General features: G+C 49.3%; 1 protein-coding gene across 18 annotated transcripts in view; it reads left to right on the top strand.

Moving 5' to 3' along the window:
• The window catches only part of EHMT1 (euchromatic histone lysine methyltransferase 1), a 96,704-nt gene that overhangs the window by 23,122 nt on the left and 49,831 nt on the right, over window positions 1–23,751 (top strand). For 3 of the 18 annotated variants that reach the window (XM_085239596.1, XM_031556152.2, XM_085239597.1), the window contains exons 1-2: window positions 15,642–15,903; window positions 17,816–17,903. In XM_085239596.1, coding sequence (XP_085095722.1) covers window positions 15,673–15,903; window positions 17,816–17,903 — 319 coding nt within the window. In that variant the 5' untranslated portion in view covers window positions 15,642–15,672. Of the gene's footprint in view, window positions 1–3,070; window positions 3,181–8,997; window positions 9,137–12,675; window positions 12,882–14,799; window positions 14,856–15,550; window positions 15,611–15,640; window positions 15,904–15,960; window positions 16,774–17,815; window positions 17,904–18,609; window positions 18,729–23,751 lie in introns of those variants that run through there. The other 15 variants (XM_085239599.1, XM_031556148.2, XM_031556151.2 and 12 more) reach the window with 10 other exon arrangements.

Consider the following 23,751-nt stretch of genomic DNA (forward strand, 5'->3'; position numbering starts at 1 on the left):
CTCTTTGGAGAAGGAAGCTCAAGCTGTGACCTTCAGAAGTTCCACCAGTGTTGGCACAGTGCTGGCTCCAGTGGGCAGGAATGGTGTGGCCTTGGACTTTATGTGGAGGAAGGAGGCTGTTTATGTTTAACCAGCTTCTGCTGGAGCAGCTCTGTTGGCTTTCCCTGATGTGCTGGTGTTGATGCCGAAGAGCCCGGCTCGCTCCCTTGGATGTGGAGGTAACTTCAATCTGAGATTGCATACAGCTCAAGCCGGGCGTGTTGGGCAGTGAGCAGCCCCAGGACTGCATGTTTAAGGAGCCATAATTTTATTTGCTGTTCTCACGTGCGTCCATTTTACTCCTTATCTGACAGGTTTTTGAAAGGTACTGAGCAGTTGTAACTCACAACAAGGGCTCTGGTAGGTGTGGGTACCAATTCCCGTTGCAAGGCAGGCTGTGAATAACTCAGCTCTGAGTTTTGCCCTCCCTCTTCTGTTCTGACCCCCCCCCAGAGAGGTTGTGTGCCACTGCTGCAGAATTTGCAGCCTTCAACATGAGGACCTTTGATGCGAGCAGGTTGACTGGGAGAATATTATGGTGCATGGAAAGGCTGACTCCCCACTTAAGCACTAATGCATTCCCTTAATGAGAAAAAGTTGGACTTGAAGATGGCCAGACATCTCCAGAAGATGTTACTGCTTTCCTTCTTACTGAGCCTGTGCTTGCACTCCAGCGTGGAGCAGGTGAGCAGTAATACTGGTGCATCTCTTGGAGCAGTGTTAGTGTTAGGAGCAATGCAGGATTTCCCTCTTAGATTGTTCCTCTGCTGGAACTTTGTACCTAGCCTAGGGTAAGCACATGAATCCACTTTTCCATTTCTTCCCTCCCTCTCCCTGAGGAGACAATATAAATGCCATGCCCTGAGTGTGCATCTATTGAGGGGAAGAAGGGATTTTTAAATAGCAGTGAACTGGTTTTCCCTCGCTGCAGCAAGCCAATTGTTCATTAGCAAAATGTATTAATAATAAAGTTCTTACAAACTTTTTTTGGTATGTGAAGCAACTTTAATTCCTTTGCATCAACAAGAGCTGCAGGTATGTCTTCGTGACATTAAAAAAATAAGGAAGAAAGCAAGGCTTGCAAATTGGTCTTTGTTTCCAAGGAAACAAACTTGACATGCTTGAGCTGTGCGAGATGCAAACACCGCTAGGTTCAGCAGACATGCCTCAGGATGCTATGGGCTGAATATTATTTTTAAACCACCTCCAGTTTGAAGGCATGGGAGAGGATGAGAATAGAATCTGTCGGCAGGGTTTTTGCCAGTCGGCGCTGAGCGGAGGCGCCGCGCGGTGCCCTGGTGCTGCCTGATGTGGTGAGGAGCGGATCGCGTCCTGCTCTGCAAATGGGTGTCCCTGCCAGTGTCCCCAGAGACATTGGGGCACTTTGGGGTAAATGCTCTGAGGAAACACTGCAGCAGAAGTCGAGGTCTGGGGGCAGAGAAGCGCTGTGATCCAAATGGCCGTGGTTTATCGCGGGTGGCTGTGCCAGATGCCTTGTGCTCTAATAATGCTGTAGTACAACGCAACTTGCTTGGCTGCCTTGCATCCAGAAGTCAGATGTGAACGCCAACACTCTGCTATCACAGATGATTTGCTGAAAAGCTCGAGGTTGGTGTTCAGACTGAATGCAGTGGAGAAGAGAGATCTCTCAAGTAGGAGAGCGAAATGCAGGGCAGTTTGCATAGTGCATCAGACACAAGTGTGCTGTGTGCTGGTGATAATCATGCATTTAACGTGGCTCATTGCATTGCTTGGAATCTCTTGGTATTTTTGTCATTACCTTGGAAGCTTGGTGCAGGCAAAGAGCTCATTTTTGGCATTCCCTTGTCACTGCATTGTGTTCTGATGTTCAGTGTCAATTGAGGTTTTGATCATTTATTTCCTTTATTTGTTAGCATTCCTTTACAGAATCACATGGAAGCAGTGCTGTACATCCACAGCAGAAATACCGACGAGGACTGCCTGATGTTGTGCACCAACAATACATGGACTGGAGCACCCAGAGCAGCTTTTAGCTTGGGCTCAATGCAATGGCAGGGCTGTGCATTGGTTGGGAGTAGCAGTGAATATTTGCCCTGGGCTGCATAGCTTTCCTCCAAACTATTTTCTTTCTCAAGAAGTTGTGTGAGCTGGAGGAGACAAGCAAATCCCAAGGGCAGGGGATGGGCTCTGAGCACTGATGGAGCTGTGGGTGTCCCCATTCACTGCAGGAAGTGGAACCAGGTGGCCTTTAAGGATCCCTTCCAACTCGAATGATTCTATGAGTCTACCGCATAAAGTCTCTATGGGGCAGAGAAGTTCTGTGTGACAATAATTCAGTGTGCAGATTGTAATCCTCCAGCACCAAAAGCACCTAGTGAGCTTCAGTGTTGTGTCTGTGCCTACGTTGCTGTTTGGAAAACTGGAGAGGAGAAAAAAGTCCTCTATTTATTGTGCTTTGAAACATTCCTACCGTATGGACGATGGAAATGTGAGCATGGAGGTTGTCAGAGCTGGTTTGTTAAAACCAAACCTCTCTTAAATGCAGGTTCTTAGCAAAACGCAGCAGGAAGGGTGTTGCACTGTAGGCTTCTTCCTCTTATCTGTCGTGCTGTTACTGCAAATTCATTGGGAATAATCATCAAGGTTACAGAGGATGGGGTGGTGTAGGGTTAGCTTTAAGACAGAGGGAAGCACTGTTTGCATTATGAACTAAAAGCAGCAGCTGAAGCCTACGAGGGAGAGAATATTAATGGTATTTTGTGAAAATATTGTAATTTGTAGAAGAGTGAAAAACACACTGGTTGAGAGTCTGGAGGCAATGCTCCTTTCTGCATGAGGCTTACTGAGGCAGGGTTTGCCTTGCTTTTGTTCTAAAGCAAGATGCTGGCAGGCTCAGGGCACCTGCAGTCCTGCAGCCGGAGCTGTGCCATACTGGTGGGCACAGGACATCGCTGGTCAGGGTGGATCCTGCACCTTTTTTATTTCTTCCCCTTTTGCTAATGACACTTCCTTCTGCTTACATGTCATCAAAGCTCTGTAATGGCTGAAGATCAGCCCGTACTGAGCATGCTCCGGGATTGAAGCTGCACCCATAGAGGGAGATGGATGCGTGGCCGCAGGAGGAGCAGGCCTACGGGCAGAGGATGGCCACGTGCCCAGGTAGGGGGCTGCTGGAAGCGGTTTGGGCTCTGCTCGGCTCCACCACCACCACCGGCTGGCTTCGTGCTGCCTCCTGCGGATTGGAAAATCCTGACCTCGGCTGCCTGGCGAACCTCCGTGCAGCAGGGACCTGGCGAGCTCCAGGGTGGTGGCCCCAAGGAGCCGGGCTGGTCGCCAGCACTGCGGGGAGTGCTGGGCTGCGCCTTCCCCACGCGAGGCACTAATTATTGTTAGTGGGAAGCCTCGTGGGGCACGGACCTGCTCGCTGCTCTGGGATCTGTCTGCAATCGTAGGAGGGCGAAGGAACGTCAAACTCCAGCTCCCTTCCTCGGTCTGCATTCCAAGGGTTGCAAACAAATCTTGCCAAATCAGCTCTTCCAAATTTGCAAGGAAAGGAGGGAATCTGTGCGTCTGTTCCTTTGGCTGAGATGAGTTTTTATTCGTGTGCTGCTTTCTGGGTTTAACACGTTGGCGAATGGTTTGTGGAAGGAGTGGGGCCATGTGTGAGGCCGGGCTGGTGCACCGTGTGCGTGGCTGCAGCCCTCTCCAGCCCCCGTCACCCACCCTGGTGCCAGCAGGCTGTGCTGGGAGGTGCCAGCCAACCCGCTGCAGATTTGGGCTCCAGGCCTGTGCCAGAGAGCTGCAGGGAAGATGTGGTTTTGCATGGGAGCACTGCTGAGCCTTTGTGCCCCATGGGAGAGGTGCTGTTGGGCATCCCCTGTGGTGCTGGTGTGGCTTGAGCAAAGGTGAGGCGTGCTGCGTCAGGGTGTCGTGCAGGCTTTGGTGTTGTGAAGTTATGACTTTTATTAGCAGAACACTCGGCGGTTGCAGCCTTCAGTCTGCGTGCAGCAAGGCTGGCTGGCTCCTCAGGGCAACCCTGCTGCTTTTCATCAGGCAGATCAGCACATGGCGGAGAGCGGCGCACACGTTTTTATTTTATGGCTCTGTCCCAGGTGACGGCCTCACAAGCACAGGTCAGTCTGCATGATGAGTCACATTGCTGCATCTTTGTTGCCTGGCTCCACGTTGCTGGTAGACCCAGTGCTTCCAGCGTCTTCTCTGGGCAATCAGGGCAGGGCAGGACCCAGCCCCGGCCAACAGGCAGCTCAGCTCCCATGTGAGGACCAGCTCGGTAGAGGCTGGTTTTGGCAGTCCCAGCAGAAACCAGCTTGAGTCCGTGCATCCTGGTGATGCAAACTGCATTCTCTGTTAATGGATGCTGGCTTGTTTGTGGTTGGGTGAATGCACAAAGAGAAGCGTTGATGTAAAATAAATGGCATTGTAATCGTACGTGGAAAGTAAAAGGTTTTGATTTATTTTGGCTCGGATGGGGGCTGCGTTTACAGCTTTTCCAATTTGATCTCAGTGGTTTTTTTCCTTGCGTGACTCTGGCACTAGAATGATCTTGGTCCCGTGTTTTCATGTATGGTCTGGCTCCCTTGATGAGGAAATTTGATTAAACAGTTTGGGATGCTGAAAACTACTGGGGTAATGATTTCTTATTGTGCTTGTGTGAAAGGTGTAAGGTAGCCTTAAAGACCCACTGCCACCTTATGGCAGTTGCTGAAAAGCAGCCTCATCTGAGCCAATTCTGTACACACATCATGCTTGCTTTATTTCTCTGCTCTTCTTAACTAGTGATATTTGCATGAAGGCAAGAGCTTTGTTTTTACAGAGTTCATCTGCTCCTTCTGTTCCTTGCAGCAATGTATAATGTCAGTGGAATCGCTTATAGAGCCATCAACCGTGGTGCTGCAACGCAGGAGTTCATGATTTGGGGAGGGAGATAAAAGCACCATGAAGAGCTCATTCTCTCCCAGTGAAGAGCGTGCTTATTTTCACGTGAATGCCCTGATGCTTAAAAAAAAGAGGTGTGAGGTCAAAGAACAGGGAGGCTCGGAGCACGTGAGGCTGGTGGGCAGAGCCCTGGTGTTCCAGCAACGCAGTGCAGCAGAAGCGAGGTTGAATGTGAGCGGCCATTTTCCTGCTGCTCTGCTGGCAGAGGACTGCTAATAAGCAGCGTGGCTTTGTGCTGCTCCCATTCCACCTCCTAGCCCCAAACAACCCCATAAACCGTTCGTTGAGCAAACTGGGAGCGTGGCTGAGGCAGAAAGCTTGCTTGCTGTTGCTGAGGTGGGCTGTGCAAGCCATGTTTGCGCCCTCCCTGAGCAAGGCTGCGTTTGTTACAGAAGAAGCTCTTGATGTGCAATAGCTGAATGAAGGGGAGAAATGGTGTTTTCAGCTTTCCAAAATAGAAGGAGCCACGGTTACTATAAGTTAAAGCTGAAGGAGTTTCTAATTGGGAACTGTTAAGACTACAGTATGTTCTGAGCTATAGCTGTCTGGCCAATATGCTTCTAAATAAAGTTCTAGGATTGCCCCCAAAAATGAAATAACTCAGCACATGTTCTTATCAAACATAGCAACATCTTCCACAGAGCTTACCTCTCTACATCTGTTGCAACAGCATCTTTTTTTTTTTTTTTTCTTCTTTTTTTCCCTTTAAAAATATTTTTTTAATCCCCTTTTTGGTGTATGTGATGTACTCAACACAGTGTCCTGGGGAACGTTTCATGTTGTCTGTTAATGAAAGGCAGTTTGCTGAAACTAAAAGCAGGAGGAGGGGAGATGGCTTGAAAAGATTTGGGTAAAAATAAATAAATAATATTCGGGGTTTGAAAGGCTGAGAAAGCTGTGATCCCAGAAGTGTGCATTAATGAGCGAATGCTCCTTCAGAGCTGTTAGCTGAGGCTGGATGTGGACATTTCGGCTCCCTCAGAGGATGCTGAGGACAATCAGTGTGTCCTGGGAATGGGCGCTCTGCTTAGCAAGTGGTGTAAATAGTCACCGAGGGGGGAAGGAGGCGTTGTAAGAGCTTGCAGCTGAGCAGAGCACTTCTCAGCACTGCAAAAGAACTCGGGATTCCAGCAGCAGTGCTCTCTGTATATCCGGAGCCCTTTATTGGGGGTGTTTTGTTTCGTTGTGTTTGTGGGGTAACTTCTGAGGAGGCCCCAAAGGAGCTTCAGCTGTGAGCAGGTGGAAGGTCTGAGCTGAAAGAGGAACCTGATGAAAACGAGGAGAACCCCCTGCGTTTTGCAAGGCTAAATACTGTTCATCCTATAGAAAGCAACATGTCCCCTTGTCTCCCGTTTGTGTTTCCGCTGCAAGGGAGCTGTGAAAATGCCATGTGTAATGGTGTAATTAAGCAAAAGCCCTCAGGAACCTACTGTCCTTTGTGCTGTGCCACTGCCTTCGTCTTGGAAACGTGAGGTTTCTGAAAGGGGTTTTCAAGCTTTGAGTGGAGGAACCAAGGCCAGGGAGGCTGAGTGTCAGCAAAGCGGGTCTGCGTGGGCCCTGCTGTCTTTGGAAATGGGGAATGCTAAGCTGTCCAGCATGCTTTGGTGGAGAAACTGGTGGGGAGTCCTTGGGGTCGATAAAGGGGAACGCTTCATGGAGTGTGGGCTGCTGTTATCTCACATGCTGAGCAAACCCCAGCCGTTTCAGAGACATGCTTCATTTTGCAGGAGAGGGGAAGGCAGGCCCCTCTGCAGCTTCTGCAGTGGGCTTCTGCAGACAGCAAGTTCCTGAATGGTTAAACTGCGCATCCTTCCACTGTGCCAGCCTGCGTCACGGGTGGGGGGGAAGGCTTCCTGTCTTGTGGGAACTGCTTGGGAGAGGACTTTGATCTTCAGGAAATGGGGAGATGGGGCTGTGAGCCCGGGGAGATGCTGGCATGGTGCGGATCCAAGGATTGATTGTTGGACTGCCTGCACCAGCCTGATCTGCGTGGTTGTTTAACACATCTTTGGTACGTTCAGGGCTGAACGTGAGATGTGCAGAGTGTCTCTGGGTGCTTCTGCTCTCAGTGTATTTTTAACCTCAGCAGTAAAAACATCTGTAATATTGGGGTGTGGTGGGGAGTGCAGGAAGAGTGAGTGCTACAGGATGGGTCCCTGTCCTTTTCTCTCTGAAAAGGGATGTTGGCTGTGGTCCCTCATTGGCTTTGCATTTAGAAATATCTTTGTTTCTATTTCTGTGTTTTTAATGAAAGCTTGGTAATTTCATGCTGCAAGGAAAGGCAGCTCTCCTACAGAGCCATCTTTGGTTTGAGGCACAGTAATCTTTTGATGCTGTGGATAATACAACTCAAGTCTGTGTAGTCATTCTTACTGCTTTTGTTTTGAGATTTTTGGAGTTGTCTTCAGTTACTTACCTCTCTGCCTTATGAGTGATTGATAGGAAGGCCAGCAAAATCTCATTTTATGTATATTAAAACTTAAAAATTAAAAGTTTACATCAAACAAAAACGCAGTGGCTGAGAGATCCTTGCTTTCTACTGTCAACTCAAATATTCATTCCCTATGAATTTCAGTCATCTCAATTTAGCCTTGTGTGTTTTAACTGTTTAGTAGTGAAACTTCTCTAGAGTGCAGAGAGAAAAATAGTGTCACTGTAGCTGAAGCAGACCCAGAGCAGCTCTCCTGCTGCTTTAACTATCGCTGCTTTGCAAATGTGCAAGGACACAGTGGTGAAGTAGCTGCTTGGTCTCTGATGCTGACACAATAGCAGGACATGCTGGCACTGCTCAGCGGAGGAGAGGAGGGAATGGGTTGAGCAGAGCAGGCGTTGGCTTCATGCTTGTGCTGGAGATGTGAGTTTGGATGCCTGCTTTTCATGCAAGGTGCAAAGCAAATAAAATTATTGGGCTTCTCAAAACTTCGCCATGGATTTCTGTGGCTTTTTCCCCCGCTCTGTACAGGCAGTTCCCTGCCCCCAGCAGCCCACTACAAGGCACTACACTGAGCTCGTCATCATTGTAACAGTTAGCCTTAAAGACAATCATCTTCTGTGTTCTGGTTTCATGGAAAATAGCTTTGCTTTGGCCAAGAACAGCCAGGAGGTGCCACAGCCCATGTCTGAGTTTCCTCTTCCTCCTCGCCTCCTCTGGCTGGGCTCTCCCTCCCACCCCACAAGGGCAGCCCTGCTGCCATGGGGCACTCTACTGCCAGCCCCACTGCCAGCCCCACTGCCAGCTTTGTGTTTGCATCTTTTCCAGCCCTGCTCTGCCTGCAGATGTTCCTGCACATTGCTTGGGTTTCTCTGGGAGCATGAGCAGATGCAAACGTTGCCAAGAGTTTGTGCTTAATTGTTAAGGAGAACAGAGACAAACTACTTTTATTTTGAAGCTAAAATGTTCTTTTATCTTGCTGGCTAGGCCAGATGTATCATATGGTTCGGCATAGGCTGAGCTCAGAGCTACTGTACCGCGCAGAGCACTTGCTATCACTTCGTTATGTTTTCCCCCCTCTTTTTAATGATTGTGGCTGTGATATGATTTAAGGTTGGTTGTACCAGGTCATGTTGTATTATAAATCCTCGCAGTGGAAGCCAGCACCCCTTCAGCTCAGCAGGTCGCATCTCGAATCCTCTTGCAGTTGGACACTGCACACTTAACCAGTTTAACCCGTGTGCCTTCGTCCCCCTCCTCACGGGTCAGACCCTTGATTAAGCAGTACAAAAGCAGCACAGGGATGTCCCCACGCCACACCGCGTCCCTCCCCATCCCTGCTCCCCTTGCCTTTTTTTTTTGTGGACAAGGGCTACTCTTGAAGGCCACTGAAACAGAACACATTCTGGGTTTAAAAGGCTTTTTTTTTTCCAGGCAAGCGATCAGTTTGAGGCCTGGCACCCTGTCAGAAAGTTGACAGATGATCTGCATTACCGGGGCGTCCCCGGGATGCCCGGGCTGATCGCCGCTCCAATGGACGCTGGAGCCTGCAGGTTCTCTGTGAAATGGCTGCAGCTTGGAGGGAGCAGTGAAATGGTCTCCTCTGGGCATGCTCACTCTGTAGAGGGAGCTTTTATCACATGAGCAGAAACTGAATCACTGCTCATGAGGATCTGGAATATGCAACTCTTTGAGTCTTCCCCAGGAGAAGACCACAGATGTCTGCAGGTACAGTAGCTCGCAGTGTCCATCTCCCATACCTCATAAATAGCAGCGTCCCTCCGGTTGGGGCTGCAGGCAGCCTGGCGCCAGGTGGGAAAGGAGAAGCCTCGGAGAGGAGGAAGACAGTTCAGATAATCATGGCTGGATTCTTTTTTATGTCAATTCTCTCTTTTCTTCTGCCCTGTGCGAGGGAGGGAGCGCAGCAGGACGGCAGCCACGCGGGGCAGGGCGCTGGGGCGGTTGGGGAGCAGCCTGGAGCTGCCTTGTCAGCGTTTGACTGCTCTTTTGTGTGTTATGATTGTGACTTTGTTCTGTTCCATGGCCTTGCACGTACATCTGGCATTACCTGGCTCAGGGGAAGCTTGGGCTCTGGATCTTTTGTTTGCCTTCTGTGGTGGGGAGGCTTGTTTGGAGGGATGGCGCTTAATTTTATTTTAGGGTTGGGTTTAAAAAAAAAAAAAATTAAAAAAAAATTTTTTTTAAACATGAAATCTTTGGAGAATTTGGGTCTACCAGGGACTCTCCTTGCTGTAAGAGGAGCAGAGGCCGGGGGCACAGCTCTGCCCTGGGGAAGGACTGCAGAGGGCCCCTGGCCAGGGAGGCCCTGTGTTGGCTGCGGCCTATGGCTCCCTGCTGAGCCTGCAGAGAAGAGCCATGTTATTCTACCAACAACAACAACAACGAGAAAAAAACCAACAATAATTTTGGGGGATGTTTTTCACCCTCTTTTTAATTTAATTTAATTATTATTATTATTATTTTTTTTTCCGGTAGTAGTTTGCAATCCATGCAGCTGATGAAAACAAAACATCCGTGGTTGGTGTTGTGGCAGGAGGCACAGGCCTGCAGTTTATTTAGCTAAAATTCAGCCCCCTGGCCCCGCCATGCTCGTGGGTTTTTGATGCTGGTTTTGTTTTGTTGTTGTTTTTTTTTTTTTGCTCTTTGTGTTAAATGCAGATATTGTATGGGTGCTCAGCAGGCCTGTGGTTGGGCTGTTGGGCCGTGCCGGGCATAAGGCAGCAGTGGGCAGTCAGTGGGGCTTCAGCTCCACACCTCCCTGCCTGCTCACAAGGACTTCTCCTCCAGTAAACGTGCACCAAAGGAAAAGGCAACAAGAGGAAGACATGAGGAGAGGTTTCTTTCTGGAAGCAATGAGTGAAGGCCTGGCTGGCTCCTGCCCAGAGAGCTGCGGTGCTGGCGGAACCAGGCTGACATGGAGCAGTGCTGGTGCCTGGGGAGCACGATGACTGAGCACCCATAGCACCTGGTGCTGTGTGGCCTTCAGAGAGCTTGGAGGGAAGACAGAAACCTCAGACCTGGACTTCCATGGAAGTTAACAGCCCTAAATATGGACATCTGGGTGCTGTGTTTTTTGGTTTTTTTTCTTTCCCATATTAAACTGACTTCGAAGTTAAGTCCAGCGTGAGCAGCCTCCACCGCCTTCCAAGACAATCACAATTCCTCCTTACCCCACCTGTGGTGATCATGTATGAAGGAACCCACACCGATCTCCTGCCCTTTGCCTCATTTTTTCATCTCTCATCGCAAGCAAACATTTGGATTTCCCTGCAGCGCAACCATCCCCCCCCATTACCCAGCATGGCCCCACAGGCCCTACTGCAGGATTGCACCTCTCCAGTGCGGAGGTCGGATCCCATTACGGGGTGAGCACGGGGCTGCCAGCACCACCTCCTCTGCCCAGTGCCATCTCAGGATCGCATGCTGCTTGTACAATGGCAGGGAGCTATTTTGTTCAGGTAAACAAGGACATTTAAGGAGCTTCGCTGTCGTGACCAGCTGGTTTGTGGATGGCTGGGGGAGGGATGACTCGATTCCTGAGGCTGCTTTTTGTTGTCCTTTTGTCTTTTTCCCCTTAAATTTTTCCTTCTCCTTGTGTTGCTCCTGGAGCTGCCAAAGGTTGAGGAAGCACCACAGTGACCACCCTGCAGTGGGAGAAATGTCTTGCTTTTGGTTCAGCCCAAAGACTTGGGGCTCTGGCAGTGTGCGCTCCCTGCTCTCGAGGCTCAGAGGACCATATGTTCCTGCAGTGAACTGCAAAGCCTGTGATTTGGAAGTGAATCTTGAATTTATAACCCTTAACCACCACTTTCAGCCGATTCTTTTCAACTACTGTAAATTAAATGAGTTTTGAAATCAAACCCTCTTCACAGACGAGACCCCAGCAGCCAGTAACGTGATCTCCCCTGACGTTCAGACTCGGCCCTTTGCAGATCTGTCTGTCCCTCCTCCCCTCCGGTGCCTGTTTGAACTCCTTGGTCTGTTCTGCAGCATAGGAAATGTCTGGCTCTGCTGCCTGGTGGCGTTGGTCCTAGAGGGGGGCAGCGATGGAGGATGGGCACTGCCCAGCAGGATGTGGGGTTATTGGTAAAGCAGCTGGAGAGAAGCTCGTTCACTGTCTGAGCTAATTGGAATGTGTTTTTAAAAATAAAAGGAAGAAAAAAAACAAACAAACAAACAACACAAACATCACTGGGGGAAAAAAACATAGAGAACGCTCTTAAAAAATATTCTGGGATCCAAAATACCAACTTGTTTCCGCTGATCCAGGTAACTGCAATTCCCCAAGGAGGGGGAAGCCTGGTGGAAGTGGTGGAAAAAGGGAGAGGTGGTGAGGGTTAAGAAGATCTGACGTGTGAGCGTCTTCCCTGCAACGCTGCCATACTGTGTCGGAGCAGCACAGTGCCTCTTGTAAAAGAAGCCTTGCACAAATTGTCCTTGTTCCAAGGATGAGGAAACCTCCAGGTCTTCTGGCATTTTCTGTGCAGCATAACTTGGAGCTGCTTTCACCTGGAAAGCATGATAAACACAGACGGGGAGAGGACTGGAACAGAGAGAGACTGGGAGCAACCTTGCAGTGCTTTTAATGGAGCTCTTGGTGTTAAATGAAGAACTTTTCCCCTCCTCCTCTCCTCATTTTCCTGTGTGCCTGCAAAAATACTCTGGTTTGCATTTAAAGGAGAAAACTGTATGTGCTGGGACTAAGCCAACTTGTTTATTCAAGGGAAATACCATATTTCCAAGGCTTGCTTTCTCAGAGGAAGGCTTGACAGAGGATGGCAGACCGGGCTGAACATTGTATTTTTAGGTGACATCGAAGCACAGTTGTGATTTGAAGAAGCTGAAATCATGGCTGGCATTCTGCATTGAGCTCGACGAGACCTGTGCTCCTCTCACCCCAGAGAGGGGTTAACTTCTTCCTCCTAGACTGTGTGCTCCGAGCAGGTGGATTTTGACCCAAAACAAGGGGAGAAACAACAACAACAACAACAACAGTAAACTGCAACTTTCCACACTTTGCAATTTCCCTTCTCCAAATTGGATTTTTATTGCAAGGCAGGAGCTCACCCCTGGCCCAGCGGTGGTGAGGAGCGGGGCTGTGAGCAGCCGTGGTTGCAGGCACCAGCTCCTCTCCTACTGTCAAAAAATGGCAGGTCAGTGTGCGTCTGTAAACAATGCAGTTATGAAATGGCAGCGCCAGGCCGAGCTGAGCATGCTCGGGAGCTGCCTGTAGGGGGAGGTGAGCCGAGAAAGATGATCTAATTCAGTGCAATTCTTGGGATTGAAGGAAAAGACCAGGCTCCACTCTTAATGACAGAGCAGAAAAAAAGCCCCACGAAGGACGAAGCCCGTAGGCCATGGAGGCAAGGTGGTGAGGAGCTGCCACCTCTAGGACTTCGGGTGCTGGGCAGCGCTGCGTGCCTTTCTCACCCTCCAGGAGAGTAAAGTCTTGGTGAGGTTTTGCTGTAGCTATTAGAGGGACAGGCCCTAGGGTGCAACTTTTGTCTTGTTTTTTGCCTTGTTTTCCTCTCCCTGTCTGCTTTCCCGGCTCGCAGGCGTCGCTGTGGTTGCAGGTGGCACAGAAGAGGAGGTGTGCGCGGGGCAAGGTCCTCCATGGCCCAAGGAACAGCCAGGCTGGGGCCACCTCCCTGGGCCCTGGCCTGAGAAGGTGTCCCTTCTGGTGTTGCTGGGCTGGGTAGGGGTGAGGGAGCTGCTCTGTTGGCTGCGGTGGTTTGGGGGAGGGAGGAAGAGGACGGCTGAGGCCGAAGAGGTGCCTGGGTGTTGTCGATGGGGACGAGGCTGCAAACTGTTCTCTCCAGGCTCTTCTTGGTGCAGTGGTTTCATCCTTGCTGAGCCTTCCTGGGGACCCAGTGTTTCTGAAGTGTCTGGTTTGCTTTTGCTAGAGAAGATTAAGAGTCTTCATCTCTGTTTTAGGGTTCTCTGCCCCCCTCTTTCCCCCCTGTGATAGGAGAAGGTGGACAGCAGCTGTACTTCTCGCTAACCTTAGCCAGTGGAAGGAGATGCCTTTGCTTTGGATTTCCATTTGTCTTCACATACAAGTTGTAGTGGTTTTCACTCTACTGGGTCACAGATAGATGGATGCAATGCTTCCCAGCGTGAAAGCAGCAAGACAGCATAGCTGCATCCGCACCAAGGCTGCCCTGTTCACTGGGTTCACCCCTACAGGAGCCTGGGCTCCACAAACCCCTCTTGCCTGAAGCCTGGGCACCATTATGGACTGCCTAGTGCTATGAGAACCCACTTTTAAGTCTTGTTGTGTTTCATGCGTGTGTCTCCTTGTTCCCAGCTGTTGCATGCAACGACTTTTGCCTCGTTTCTACCCTTCCCCCATTTTTTGGGAGTTGATCTGTGTGGCTGGAATTGGAGGGAGTCATGGGGGCAGAGGAGAAAATGTTTCTGTTCTTCTAGGATAGGAGGAATTCAGGAGACAGAAGAATTGCAGGTCTAGTTTGATTTGGGGACAGACTTCAGGCTGAGAGGAGTGCTTGTTGTGAGCTGCAGATAAAATTCCACGTTCACATGATTGCACGAGGCTTATAAGGAAGTGGCCTTAACCTAGAAAAGGAGCTTTGAGACTGGTGACTGCTTTGTAGGCCAGGTACACGGGTGTTACATTTCCTTTCTTCAAATCAAATGCTTCTCATGGCAGGCCCAGGGCCAGTGTCCCCGTGACTGCTGATCCCAGACCTGCCCATGCTCAGCAGGACCAGAGCAGAGCCGAAATCTGAAATCAGCACTCTTCTCCTGCCTCCAAAACAAACAGCGTCTCTCTACAGGCGTTTTCTTAATCATTGCTTCCTATATAATTAGCTACAAAACGTTTGCCTTCTTTTAAGGCAAAGGTGATGAGCAGGTTGGGTTTGTTGGGTTTTATTAGCAGGAAAAAAATGAGAGTAAATGAGAATCCGCTGCTGCTGGAGTTGCATCATTTATCGAGGGCTTTGCCTCCCTTTCTTGCTGCAGCACACACTGCATGGGGTGAGACCCGGCTGTGGGGCTGTGCTGGTGGTGTCACCTCCGGGGGCCCAGTGTCCCCTGGGTGCCTCGTGTTGGGGGCTTCTGGGCCCCCAGGGTCACTGCTGTCCCCTGTGCCTGGTGTGCACGTGTTGGGGAGCGTTGGTGCAGCTGCTGCTGGTAGCACAGCAATTCTGTGCAGCGGAGTTGGAGAGGGGTTGGTCATTCTGCTTCCAGCCCTCCTTCAGATTGACCTGCTTTAACACACGTCTCAAATCAGAGCAGCGTTACTGCAAAGCTTGGGTTGATTTTTAAGAAAACAAGGAGGGAGGAAAAAAAAAAAAAGGACTCTTGTGGAGGTAGTCATCTTAGCACATCAACCTCCGCTCCTTCCTGGTCTACTGCTAGAGAGCTCTGGTTCATGATGCAACTAACTGCTCTCTTGGGCTTGGTAAGCTACAATATGTTGGAGTTGTGCTGTGCATGTATTGTCTTTGCCTGTAAAACCTGCTTGGACTTTTGCGAAGGGCTGATGAAAATGCCAAGGAGGAGGCTGAGGAAGCTCTCTGCGCTTCCCAGCTTTGCTCTTTTTGTTGTTGTTTTTTGTTTTAAAGGCACCATGCAGTTTCTGGTTGCCTGCTTGGAAATGCTGCAGAGCGTTTCCTCGGCTCTGCCCTGTCTTCCGTCCTCTCCAAAGACGTGGTGGAGGAAGGGAAGCCTTATTTCTTGTTAATCAGAGGCGGAGAGGAAAGACTAAAGCCAGCCCTTGCTTGGATCTTCTTGGCTTCTAAAGCCCTTTCAGACACCTTTCTTAAGACGCAGCCATTTTTCTTTCCCTCGAAATCTAAAAATAAAGGAGCCGGTGGGGGGAAGCACGCCCCATCGCTCGTGGCACGCAGCCTTGGTGGAGGCTCTCCAGTGGCTGGAGGTTAATAATCCATCTGGGGTCGGGGAATGGAGGCGGCCGTCTGCGGGGAAGGGGGAAAAAAATAAAAGAGGAGAGCGTGAGACTTTTATTGTGAAGCAGCCTGAGCTTGGCAGTTGGCTTTTGTTGGGACTGCTGCAAGAGCCGACACTTCTGGCGGGGAGGGTGGGTATAGGATTTCCCTGCCAATCAGGAGCCGACGGATTGGGCCATGGGGTGTGAGCGAAGGGGAAGTTTGCTCTGAATTTAAGGGGGGAAAAGCAAGGCACACAAATATGGAGGTATTGACACTCGCAGCCAAGTTGCTGCTGGCTCGGCTGGGTGGAGCCGTGGGCCGGTGGGAATGGCTGGGCTGTGGGTGGTGGGCACCCAGGGTGCTGCCTGCTGCCCGTCCTGCTGCCAACACCCTGCTGCGGTGATGGAGCGCGGGCGGAGGAGTGCTGTCCTTGGGGACGAGGCTTCGAGGGCCGTGCGGTGCTTTCCTGGAGCCTCCTTTGGATCAGAAGGCTTCCAAAGTCACAGTTGTCTTTTTCATTATTGTTACTTGATTCTTTCCCTCCCAGCAGGTCTGAAGGTGCGTTAGCGTTGTGGATGGCGATGCTGGCTGTTTGTTTGCTCCAGAGCAATGCCCGGAGGCCATCAAGCTGCTGCTAGCGAGGCCGCTTGGCTGGGGCTGCAGAACCCATTGGAACCACCTCAGTGGCTTTGAGTTGGCACTGAGCTCTCCTTCTCCAGCATGGAGCAGCGATGGTTCCTCTCTTGGTGCTGCTTTGAGAGCTCCCAGCGCTGTCTGGGATGTGGGGCAGCTCTGGGCTCCTGTTAATTGCAGAGAAGAGGGAGTGTGTTCTTTAGCTGCCGAGGGCTGGCTGACGCTGGGGCTCCTGCAGTGGCTTTTCTTTAGGCCTCGTGGTCATGTCCCCATGAAAGGGAGGGCGTGAATAATTGGTGGAGTGGGGGAGCTGCTTGAAAAATAAAGGATGGGAGGGATGGAAATGGCCTGCTGGAAATGCTGAGGCTTTCAGGACGAGTCAGTTGAACAGCAGGAATATCACGACCTCTATTTATTGTAACAAAGCTTGGGAAAAGCAGCAGGTCTGTGTGAGATGAGCAGGGGCTCACTGCACAGCCCGGGCCTCAGGGCAGCTCCCTGCTTACCCTTGCACCAGGATGAGTTTGTTGGGCAGGTGAAGTTATCCCCATTTTACAGCAAGTCTGGGTGGAGGAGAGGTAGGATTTACTTGTAGATGTTTTCATTGAAGATGCATGTTATGGCTTAGCAGGGAAAAGCTGATCTGCGTTCCTGTTTGAGGCTGTGTTCCTATGGTTCCTTGAAGGGAGCTGTTGGAAGCATGCGTTGCTCAGGCTGGCTGGGCCTTTGGCTCCCTGCAGTAGCACCAAGGCTGGTCTGCCTGGGTGGCTTCAAGCAGAGGATGGTTGGGGAAGGGTGAGCAGCAGCGCCTTGTTTGCCTGGTAAAACCTTTGAAGCTGATGTTTCAGCCTTCGTATGCGTTTGTTATCTCTTGCTTGCTTTATGGGAGACCAGCAGGCCTTCTGTTCCTTTTTTTAACCACTCATTGTGCTTTAAACCTTTTGATTTGCGTGGCTGTGGGCTTCATCTACTCTCTACAGCACTTGGTTTGACCTGGGCTCATGATATGCTCCATGGGCCGGCACTGTGCTTGTCTTTCAGCTTGGGAGCAGAGAGCTGTAGCAAAGGACCTTTCTCATCTGTGTGTTTGGTTGTGGGTTTTGTAAGACTTTTCTCCTTCGTTTTCGTAGTTGTTTATTTATTTTTTTAATTTAAATTTAGCTGCCCCCCGAATTCCTCAGCAGTGGTATTAAGGCTGCAGACCCGATCTAGCGATGTGATGCCAGGCATGTGAAAGGCAGAGGGGAGAGCAGGTGTTCCCTTTCTGCAGAAAAATAAAAGAGGAAGAAAAGAAAAATTACTTTCCATAAAATTAAGAAATGAGCTCACTGGCCCTAATAAACGTGGAAGATAGGGGCGTTGAGTTAGGTGAAGCTCACTGATGGTTGTGTTTTATAAATTGCATTTAAACAGACCACAAAAAGCAGAAATACCAAAGTGTACTTCGGCCTGCTTGTGCAGATAAATGATGTGCAGTGAGAAATGGGCTCAGCCCACCTCCTCCTACCCACAACAAAGCAGTCTGGAGCCGCGAGGGTCATTTCCTTGGGGTGCCATCCGTGCCCCTTTCAGCCTGCAGCAACCTCGGTTGGGTCCCTCAGCTCTTTGCATTCAGAGCTGCATGGTTGCACCCAAGTGCAGGTCCCAGCCCTGGGGCCTTTATCTCTGACCTGTGCCTTGGCAGTTTCCTGCCAGCGGTATTTTGCAGAGAGAGGTTGGCCTGTGATGTAAACAGGATACATCCACGATTGTCTCTCTCTCTCTTTTTTTTTTTTTTAATGCAATGTGTGTATGAACTTGGAGCTAAAACTCGCTATTTCTTTTTCCCCCCCATCAGCAAACAGTGCTGAGTAAGGGAGAGACAAGGAAAGACGCCTGCATGAAGACTGAACTGCTGAAAGATATCACCAACAACAAGGAGGAAGGTGAGCACCTGCCTTGGTGGAGGGCCAGACCTCAGCCTGGCTCATGGGGTTGGCTGGTGGCAAGCTGGGAGCGAGGTGAGGGCTGAGAGGTGTGCTCTGTGCCCAAGGGCTCAGCTGTGCTCTCACAAAAGGAGCAGCTCCGTTCTCCTCCTGTGTTCTGCTGAGCAGGGCTTTTCCCCAGAAGATGCAAATTTGCTCTACAGTCCATCCATCTCCACCCACCTGAATTATATATGGTTTTCACTTCTGCTTTCGTGTGGCTGTGAGACACAAAGGAGGCTCGAGTTACTTTGAACTTCCTCTGTGTGACTGCTTTTAGTCAAACACTGATCCACACGATGACCTGGCCTTTTTCCTCCCTATTAAAGTTAACTTTCTGTTTTCCTCTGAGTCTCTCTGTTGCTCCAGAGCAAGCAGCGATCACTGCTGGCTGGGCGAGACACCTCGTGCCACTGAGGGTTGCTTCCTGGCTTCTGCCTTGTCTCTGCTTTCTTTTACTTTGCAGGCTGTAGTGCACGTGTTAGTTGGATGAAATCTTTCCTCTGCAGTTGTCTGAGAGTTGCACACACACAGATCTGAGAGCTTAATAGATGTCGGTGGGATTAGGAGGGAAAAAAGAAACAACACAACTAATCTTTTTTTTTCCCCCCCTTTTCTTTTCATGGCTTCATTATTGCTTGACTAGCTGCTTCTCATTGATCTGCCAGGATCTGGGGAATTTTTGTTCTCTTCTCCATAATAGAACATCAGAAGAGCGCTGAACTGACCCCACCAAAATACTCTGTTCTTGCTAGAAACAAAATTTTGGACTTAATTTGGACCTGTGTGAGTACAGCATCGCCTTTGAGTTCTCTTCTGCCCGGTGTAATGGTTTGTTCTGTTTAGAAAAAGCAAGCAAAATATTGAGTGCTGTGTCATATGTGACCATGGTGCTTGCATACTAACTGGCAGCACGTGAGTGTTGCTGCTGACGTCAGTTCCACGTGGACCTCTGATCCAGGAAGATCAGAAATGGAGTCTGAGATGTCGGTATGAGGTTGCATTCCTCTGGGAAGAGACTTGAGCTTTGATCCCTTGCCTTGCTTGACTCAAGAGTATTATGCTAGTGTATTTAGCTCTAGGTTGATCCCAAGGTAAGTGGCAAGTTTCTGCAGAGGTGAAAAGAGAGGATGAGGTCTGGAAAAGAGAAACTTTTGTGCCTTGCAAGTCTTGACTCATGCTGACTAAAAGGAAATGCTGTGTCTGAAAAGGAAGCTGGGAACCCTCCCTGTGCAGGAGCAGTTCTGAAGGTTGACAAGGTGCTTGAATTTCAACCACTTCAGCTCACTGTACTGTTCTATTACTGGGGAAAAAGGATCCTAACGTCTAAACTGCATAGTTTCCATACTTGTGGTGAGATTCAGACAGTATTCTCTTTCTTCTCAAACGTACAATTTATGTAAAAGACAATGGTTTGCTTGGTCATTGTGCTACATGCATTGTTCTTAGCTGACCTTCATTAACCATCTGTGGCATCATAGCAGTTCAATTAGTCAGCGGCCCGAAATTCTGTTAATAACAATGTTCTGAGTTAGCATGGGAATTTGCATTTTTGACTGTGGGGTGAACATGAAATCGTTCCAGCAGACTCACAGGATGGCACGGAATGGTTTCTTTGAGCCTGTTTTTCCTAACCCAGGGATGGGAAGTGATGTGTGGATATGGGCTGCACAGCCCGGTGCAGCTCCCTGCTGTGTGGGACGTGGCTCTTGGTGTTTGCTCTCTGCTCTAGAGAAGAAGAGGTCTGGAGTGGGAACCCACAGAAGGCTGCTGGGGCTTCCAGGTCCTGGTTTAGGCTGAGCTGCTGTGAAGCAAACTGATTGGTAGGAGTTCTTGTCTGTAACACAAACCTAGATCTGTCCTGGGTTGTGATTCCTTTGGGGAAATGCCCTTGGAAACTTGCAGAGGTTGGAACTTAAAGATCCAAAGGAAATTCAGGTAGCTTGCAACTTGCATGAGATTTAGTGGCCTGTCCCTCGAGCAGGGCACATGGGCACTGCTTCTAGTTTCATCCTGGTACCAATGGAGAGAAGTAATTGAACTGTAACTTTAACATACATCTGTAGGAGTGAGATCTTCAGGTGTTCCTGGTGCTTTATTTGGGGATTAATTCTCAGCTTAGTGTAAGCTGCTGCTTCTTTGTGTCCCCTTCTGTTATCCATGGGGAAACATTCCTGTTCAGTTTTTCACGTAGGTTGTTTAGGTCCCTCTTTGCCTTTGACAAGGAAAGAAGAGGGGTGGGGAGATGGAAGAGATGAGCAGAAGAGTTTTATTAGGCTGAGTTGTATTTAGCCTGACTCAGAAGTTAGTCAGAAATGGTTTCTTGCAAGAATTGCCAGGAATTTCAGTTCTCCTCCTGTCCGTAGCTCCCAGCTGTGTGCTTCATCTGACACGACCTTCCAGTGCAAACTGCTCCTGTTGTTGCTCCTACCCCAGAGGTGGGAAGCTGCACTCAGCCACAGTGAGGACTGAAGTTCCCCATTAGACTCAGCCTCCCGGAGACTTTACCCAAGCTGCTTTACAGGAGGTGTGTGAGGTGTGCACAGTCACTTTGCTTTCAGATAACCTTAAAGGTGCTTTTAGAGAGCGTTAGGGTTTTAATTTCCTGGAAGGGCTTTCTCTTTTTTTTTTTTCCTTTTTTTTTTTTTTCCTCTGCCTCTTATTGCAGATAGAAAGCTGCTGTGGGTGAGGAGCGTGCGGCTTTCCTCTGAGCAGCTGCAACCTTTGCATTCCCAGGTGTAGAGAGAGGTGCTTTAAAAGGAGAAAAAGAATAATCTCCCTGCCTTGACTTGCTCAGCACTGGGACTCCCTGCTGAGCCCGGGAGTCAGGAGGCCAGGTGGAACGAAGGATGCTCACACGCTCCAGGTGGTCGCTCCCCCCTGACAGCCCACCAGCTGCTCGCCGTGTTCAGGGACCCCATCCCATGGCAAAGGGACAATTAATTTCATGTGGGGCATTAAACACCTCGCAGTCGTCATTGGTATTTATAGGCAAGAGGCTGAGTCCCATTTACCCAACCTGTAAGCTCAGTGTGGGACATTAACAGCAAATGTACTTTTTTTTTTTGGTATGTGTTTTTTCCCTGTTTTGGCTATGGCTGTGTCCTACAGGAGATGTGGGGCAGACTCCCACTGTGGACTCAGGGCAATAGGAGGGTGGCACTTACATTGTGGAAATACAAAACTGAGCTCACCTGGCTGTCATCTGCCTACATTGATGTAAAAGGGACAAAAAATAATAAAGATCATCAGTAATTCATCCCAGAGAGGAACTTTGGCCTGAAGCTTATAATTCTCTTCATTTCTTGGCTTTATAGCGCTCAGCTTTTTGGCTTGAATAACAGAGATGGAGCTTTCCTTTCAGATGGAGAATAGGATCCCAATCTCCCATTCCTTACTGGTCAGAACTCTCATCTCTTCAGCAGTGTTTTTATTGCTTTTCTCTGCTTCATGACTTTCTTTGATTTAAAGAAAGAAGAGGTTGGAGGAACCTCAAGGCAAGGATTTCAGCAGATGCACTCCTTGCTGTTTCCAGCAGGTCAGTTGGATATTGAACAAATGCCTGTGCTATCTGTGGCAATTTAAGGATGGTCAGAAAGCACTTAAAGATAAAAGCCTGTGAAATATCTGTCTGTATAAACCTGAACGTTTGCAGCGCTCACCTGTAGTGCAGTTCAGAATCAGGAGCTGTGCTGGGCTCAGCGTGGCACTGCTGCAGCCTCAGCCCTGTGCCCTGCATGAGGAGCACACCGATGGAAGGACCCTGTGGGACACCAGCAGCCTCCAGCAGTAGTGAGGTGGCCAGGAAAACAGGTCGAAGTTCCAGATCAGATAATCAAGCATTCACTTGAAGGACCTTTATTCTTGGTTGTTTTTTTTTTTAGCAATGATTGCATTTTGGCCTGGAGCAATGCTCCTAACGCTTGCATGTTTTTCTTATTTTGTCACATTGAACGGAGAGATCTGGGTTTAACAAAATATATTGAAGACTTTTATTTTTTTTTTTTGGAGAATTCTCTCAGTACTACCAAGCCTTGGGCCAAACCCCTGTCTGCCTGCAGGTGGAAAGCTGGTGGGTCCCAACAGCAACGTGCTGTTGGAGCATCCATTGCACTGTGCTCAAGGCGCTCTGTGGCTCAGCTCCTCCCCTCCTTTCTCAATCTTCCATTCTCTTCATCAGAGTTTTAATTTAATTTTGAGTAACTGTGTTCGATATTGAGAAGGAAGCTTAAGACTGAAGCTGCTGCAGAGGGTCCGTGTGGGCGTTTGGAGAGGTATAAGGCTGCAAACCCTTTGTTGCTCACAGTGAGCCCTTAATGCAGAGCACTGGTTTAGATACACTGCTGATTGTTCTTTGCTTGTGGAATTGCAGGGCTGTTATCCCGCTCCTAAAAGACACACACTGAAGACTGTTTCAACTTGGTAGCAGCTTCAGATTCCTTGCTATGTGAATGAGCAGCAGAACAGGTTGGCCTGTGGTTGTGTTGGACTCGTAGAATCACAGAATGGTTGGGTTGGATGGGACCCTAAAGGTAGTCGAGATCCACCCCCTGTCATGGGCTGCCCCCCAGCTCAGGCTGCCCAGCAGCCATCCATGGCCACAGGGACCTCCAGGGATGGCACCCGCAGCTCTGGGCAGCACTTCCAGGGCCTCACCATCTCTGAGTAAGGAGTTTCCTGTTGCTGCTTTACAATTAGCTGTGTATGCTTGGATCGGGTTGCAGGCAGCGTTGTGAACAATGTGACAGGCTTCTCCTGCTATATGTGACATAGAGGATGCATAAGACAATGCTGGAGGTACCAGGATGCTTCTAGTAATTGAGGTTGCGCACCCATAGAAATAGGCTTTTTATCTGTAGTTTTTTTTTGAGTTAAAGGACAAAGAGGGAGAGAAATGAATACAGACAAAGCGTGGTTTTGGTGTTTAGAAGGAATGAATGTTGTAAAGTTTCAGAGAAATAATCAGTTTTGGGTTTTTATTCCCTGGTGTTTCCAGCATGAGCAGAAAAGCCTCCCGTTGAGCTGGGCTTTCAAGAGGAACTTATTGACTGACCCATGGAACTCATTGTCACGAGGTCTATTGTTAGTCCAGATTTCAACAGGTTTGCAATAAAAAAAACTTTTTTTGGAAAGTAAAGAAAAGGTGAAATGTAAGGAATGAGCATTTCTTTAGCTGGTGCTGTTGAAGAGCTTCTGCAGGCTTTTATTAAGCATTTATCCACTGCGAGCTCCTGCTCTCTTTGGATCATGTTCCCATCGCTTTCTACAGGTCCCTGTTCAGCAAAAATGTAAACATATGTTGAATTACATCTATTTCAACCTCATGGATCGTTCATAAAGTGTGGTGCATAAACTGCCAATGCAGTTATTCCTTCCCCTTAGGGCAGTGCTCTCATTTACCTTGGTTTGGTTGCCTTCCTGGCAGGCAGAGCAATTCTTGCTCTCAGTTGATTTGGTTTATCTAATATTCAGCCACAGAAGCTGTTTGCTGTTGGTGGAAGTGCACAGCACTGCAGACAACAAGTTCTGTAGGCTTCACCCTGCCAGGTGCCTGCTGCTGGGCACTGAGAGCCTGCAGCTGCGGGTAGGGAGCCCACCTTTGCTTTCCTTCTGGTGCTGAGTTTGCTGAAAGAACCCTTTAAATGGCACTGATGTGGTCTTCTAAGGACACTCAGTGAAGAATGAGAGAAACAAAGGTTGAAAAAGCGCAGTGCGCAGCGCTTTGCTCCCCCTGCCCAAGATGTCTCACCTAGGAGCAATTTTATGTTTGCCCTGTCATGAGTCCTCTCAACCCCAGTCCAACCCACGT

This window comes from Meleagris gallopavo, chromosome 19, assembly GCF_905368555.1.
Source record: "Meleagris gallopavo chromosome 19, MGAL_WU_HG_1.1, whole genome shotgun sequence".
NCBI classification, from domain to species: domain Eukaryota; kingdom Metazoa; phylum Chordata; class Aves; order Galliformes; family Phasianidae; genus Meleagris; species Meleagris gallopavo.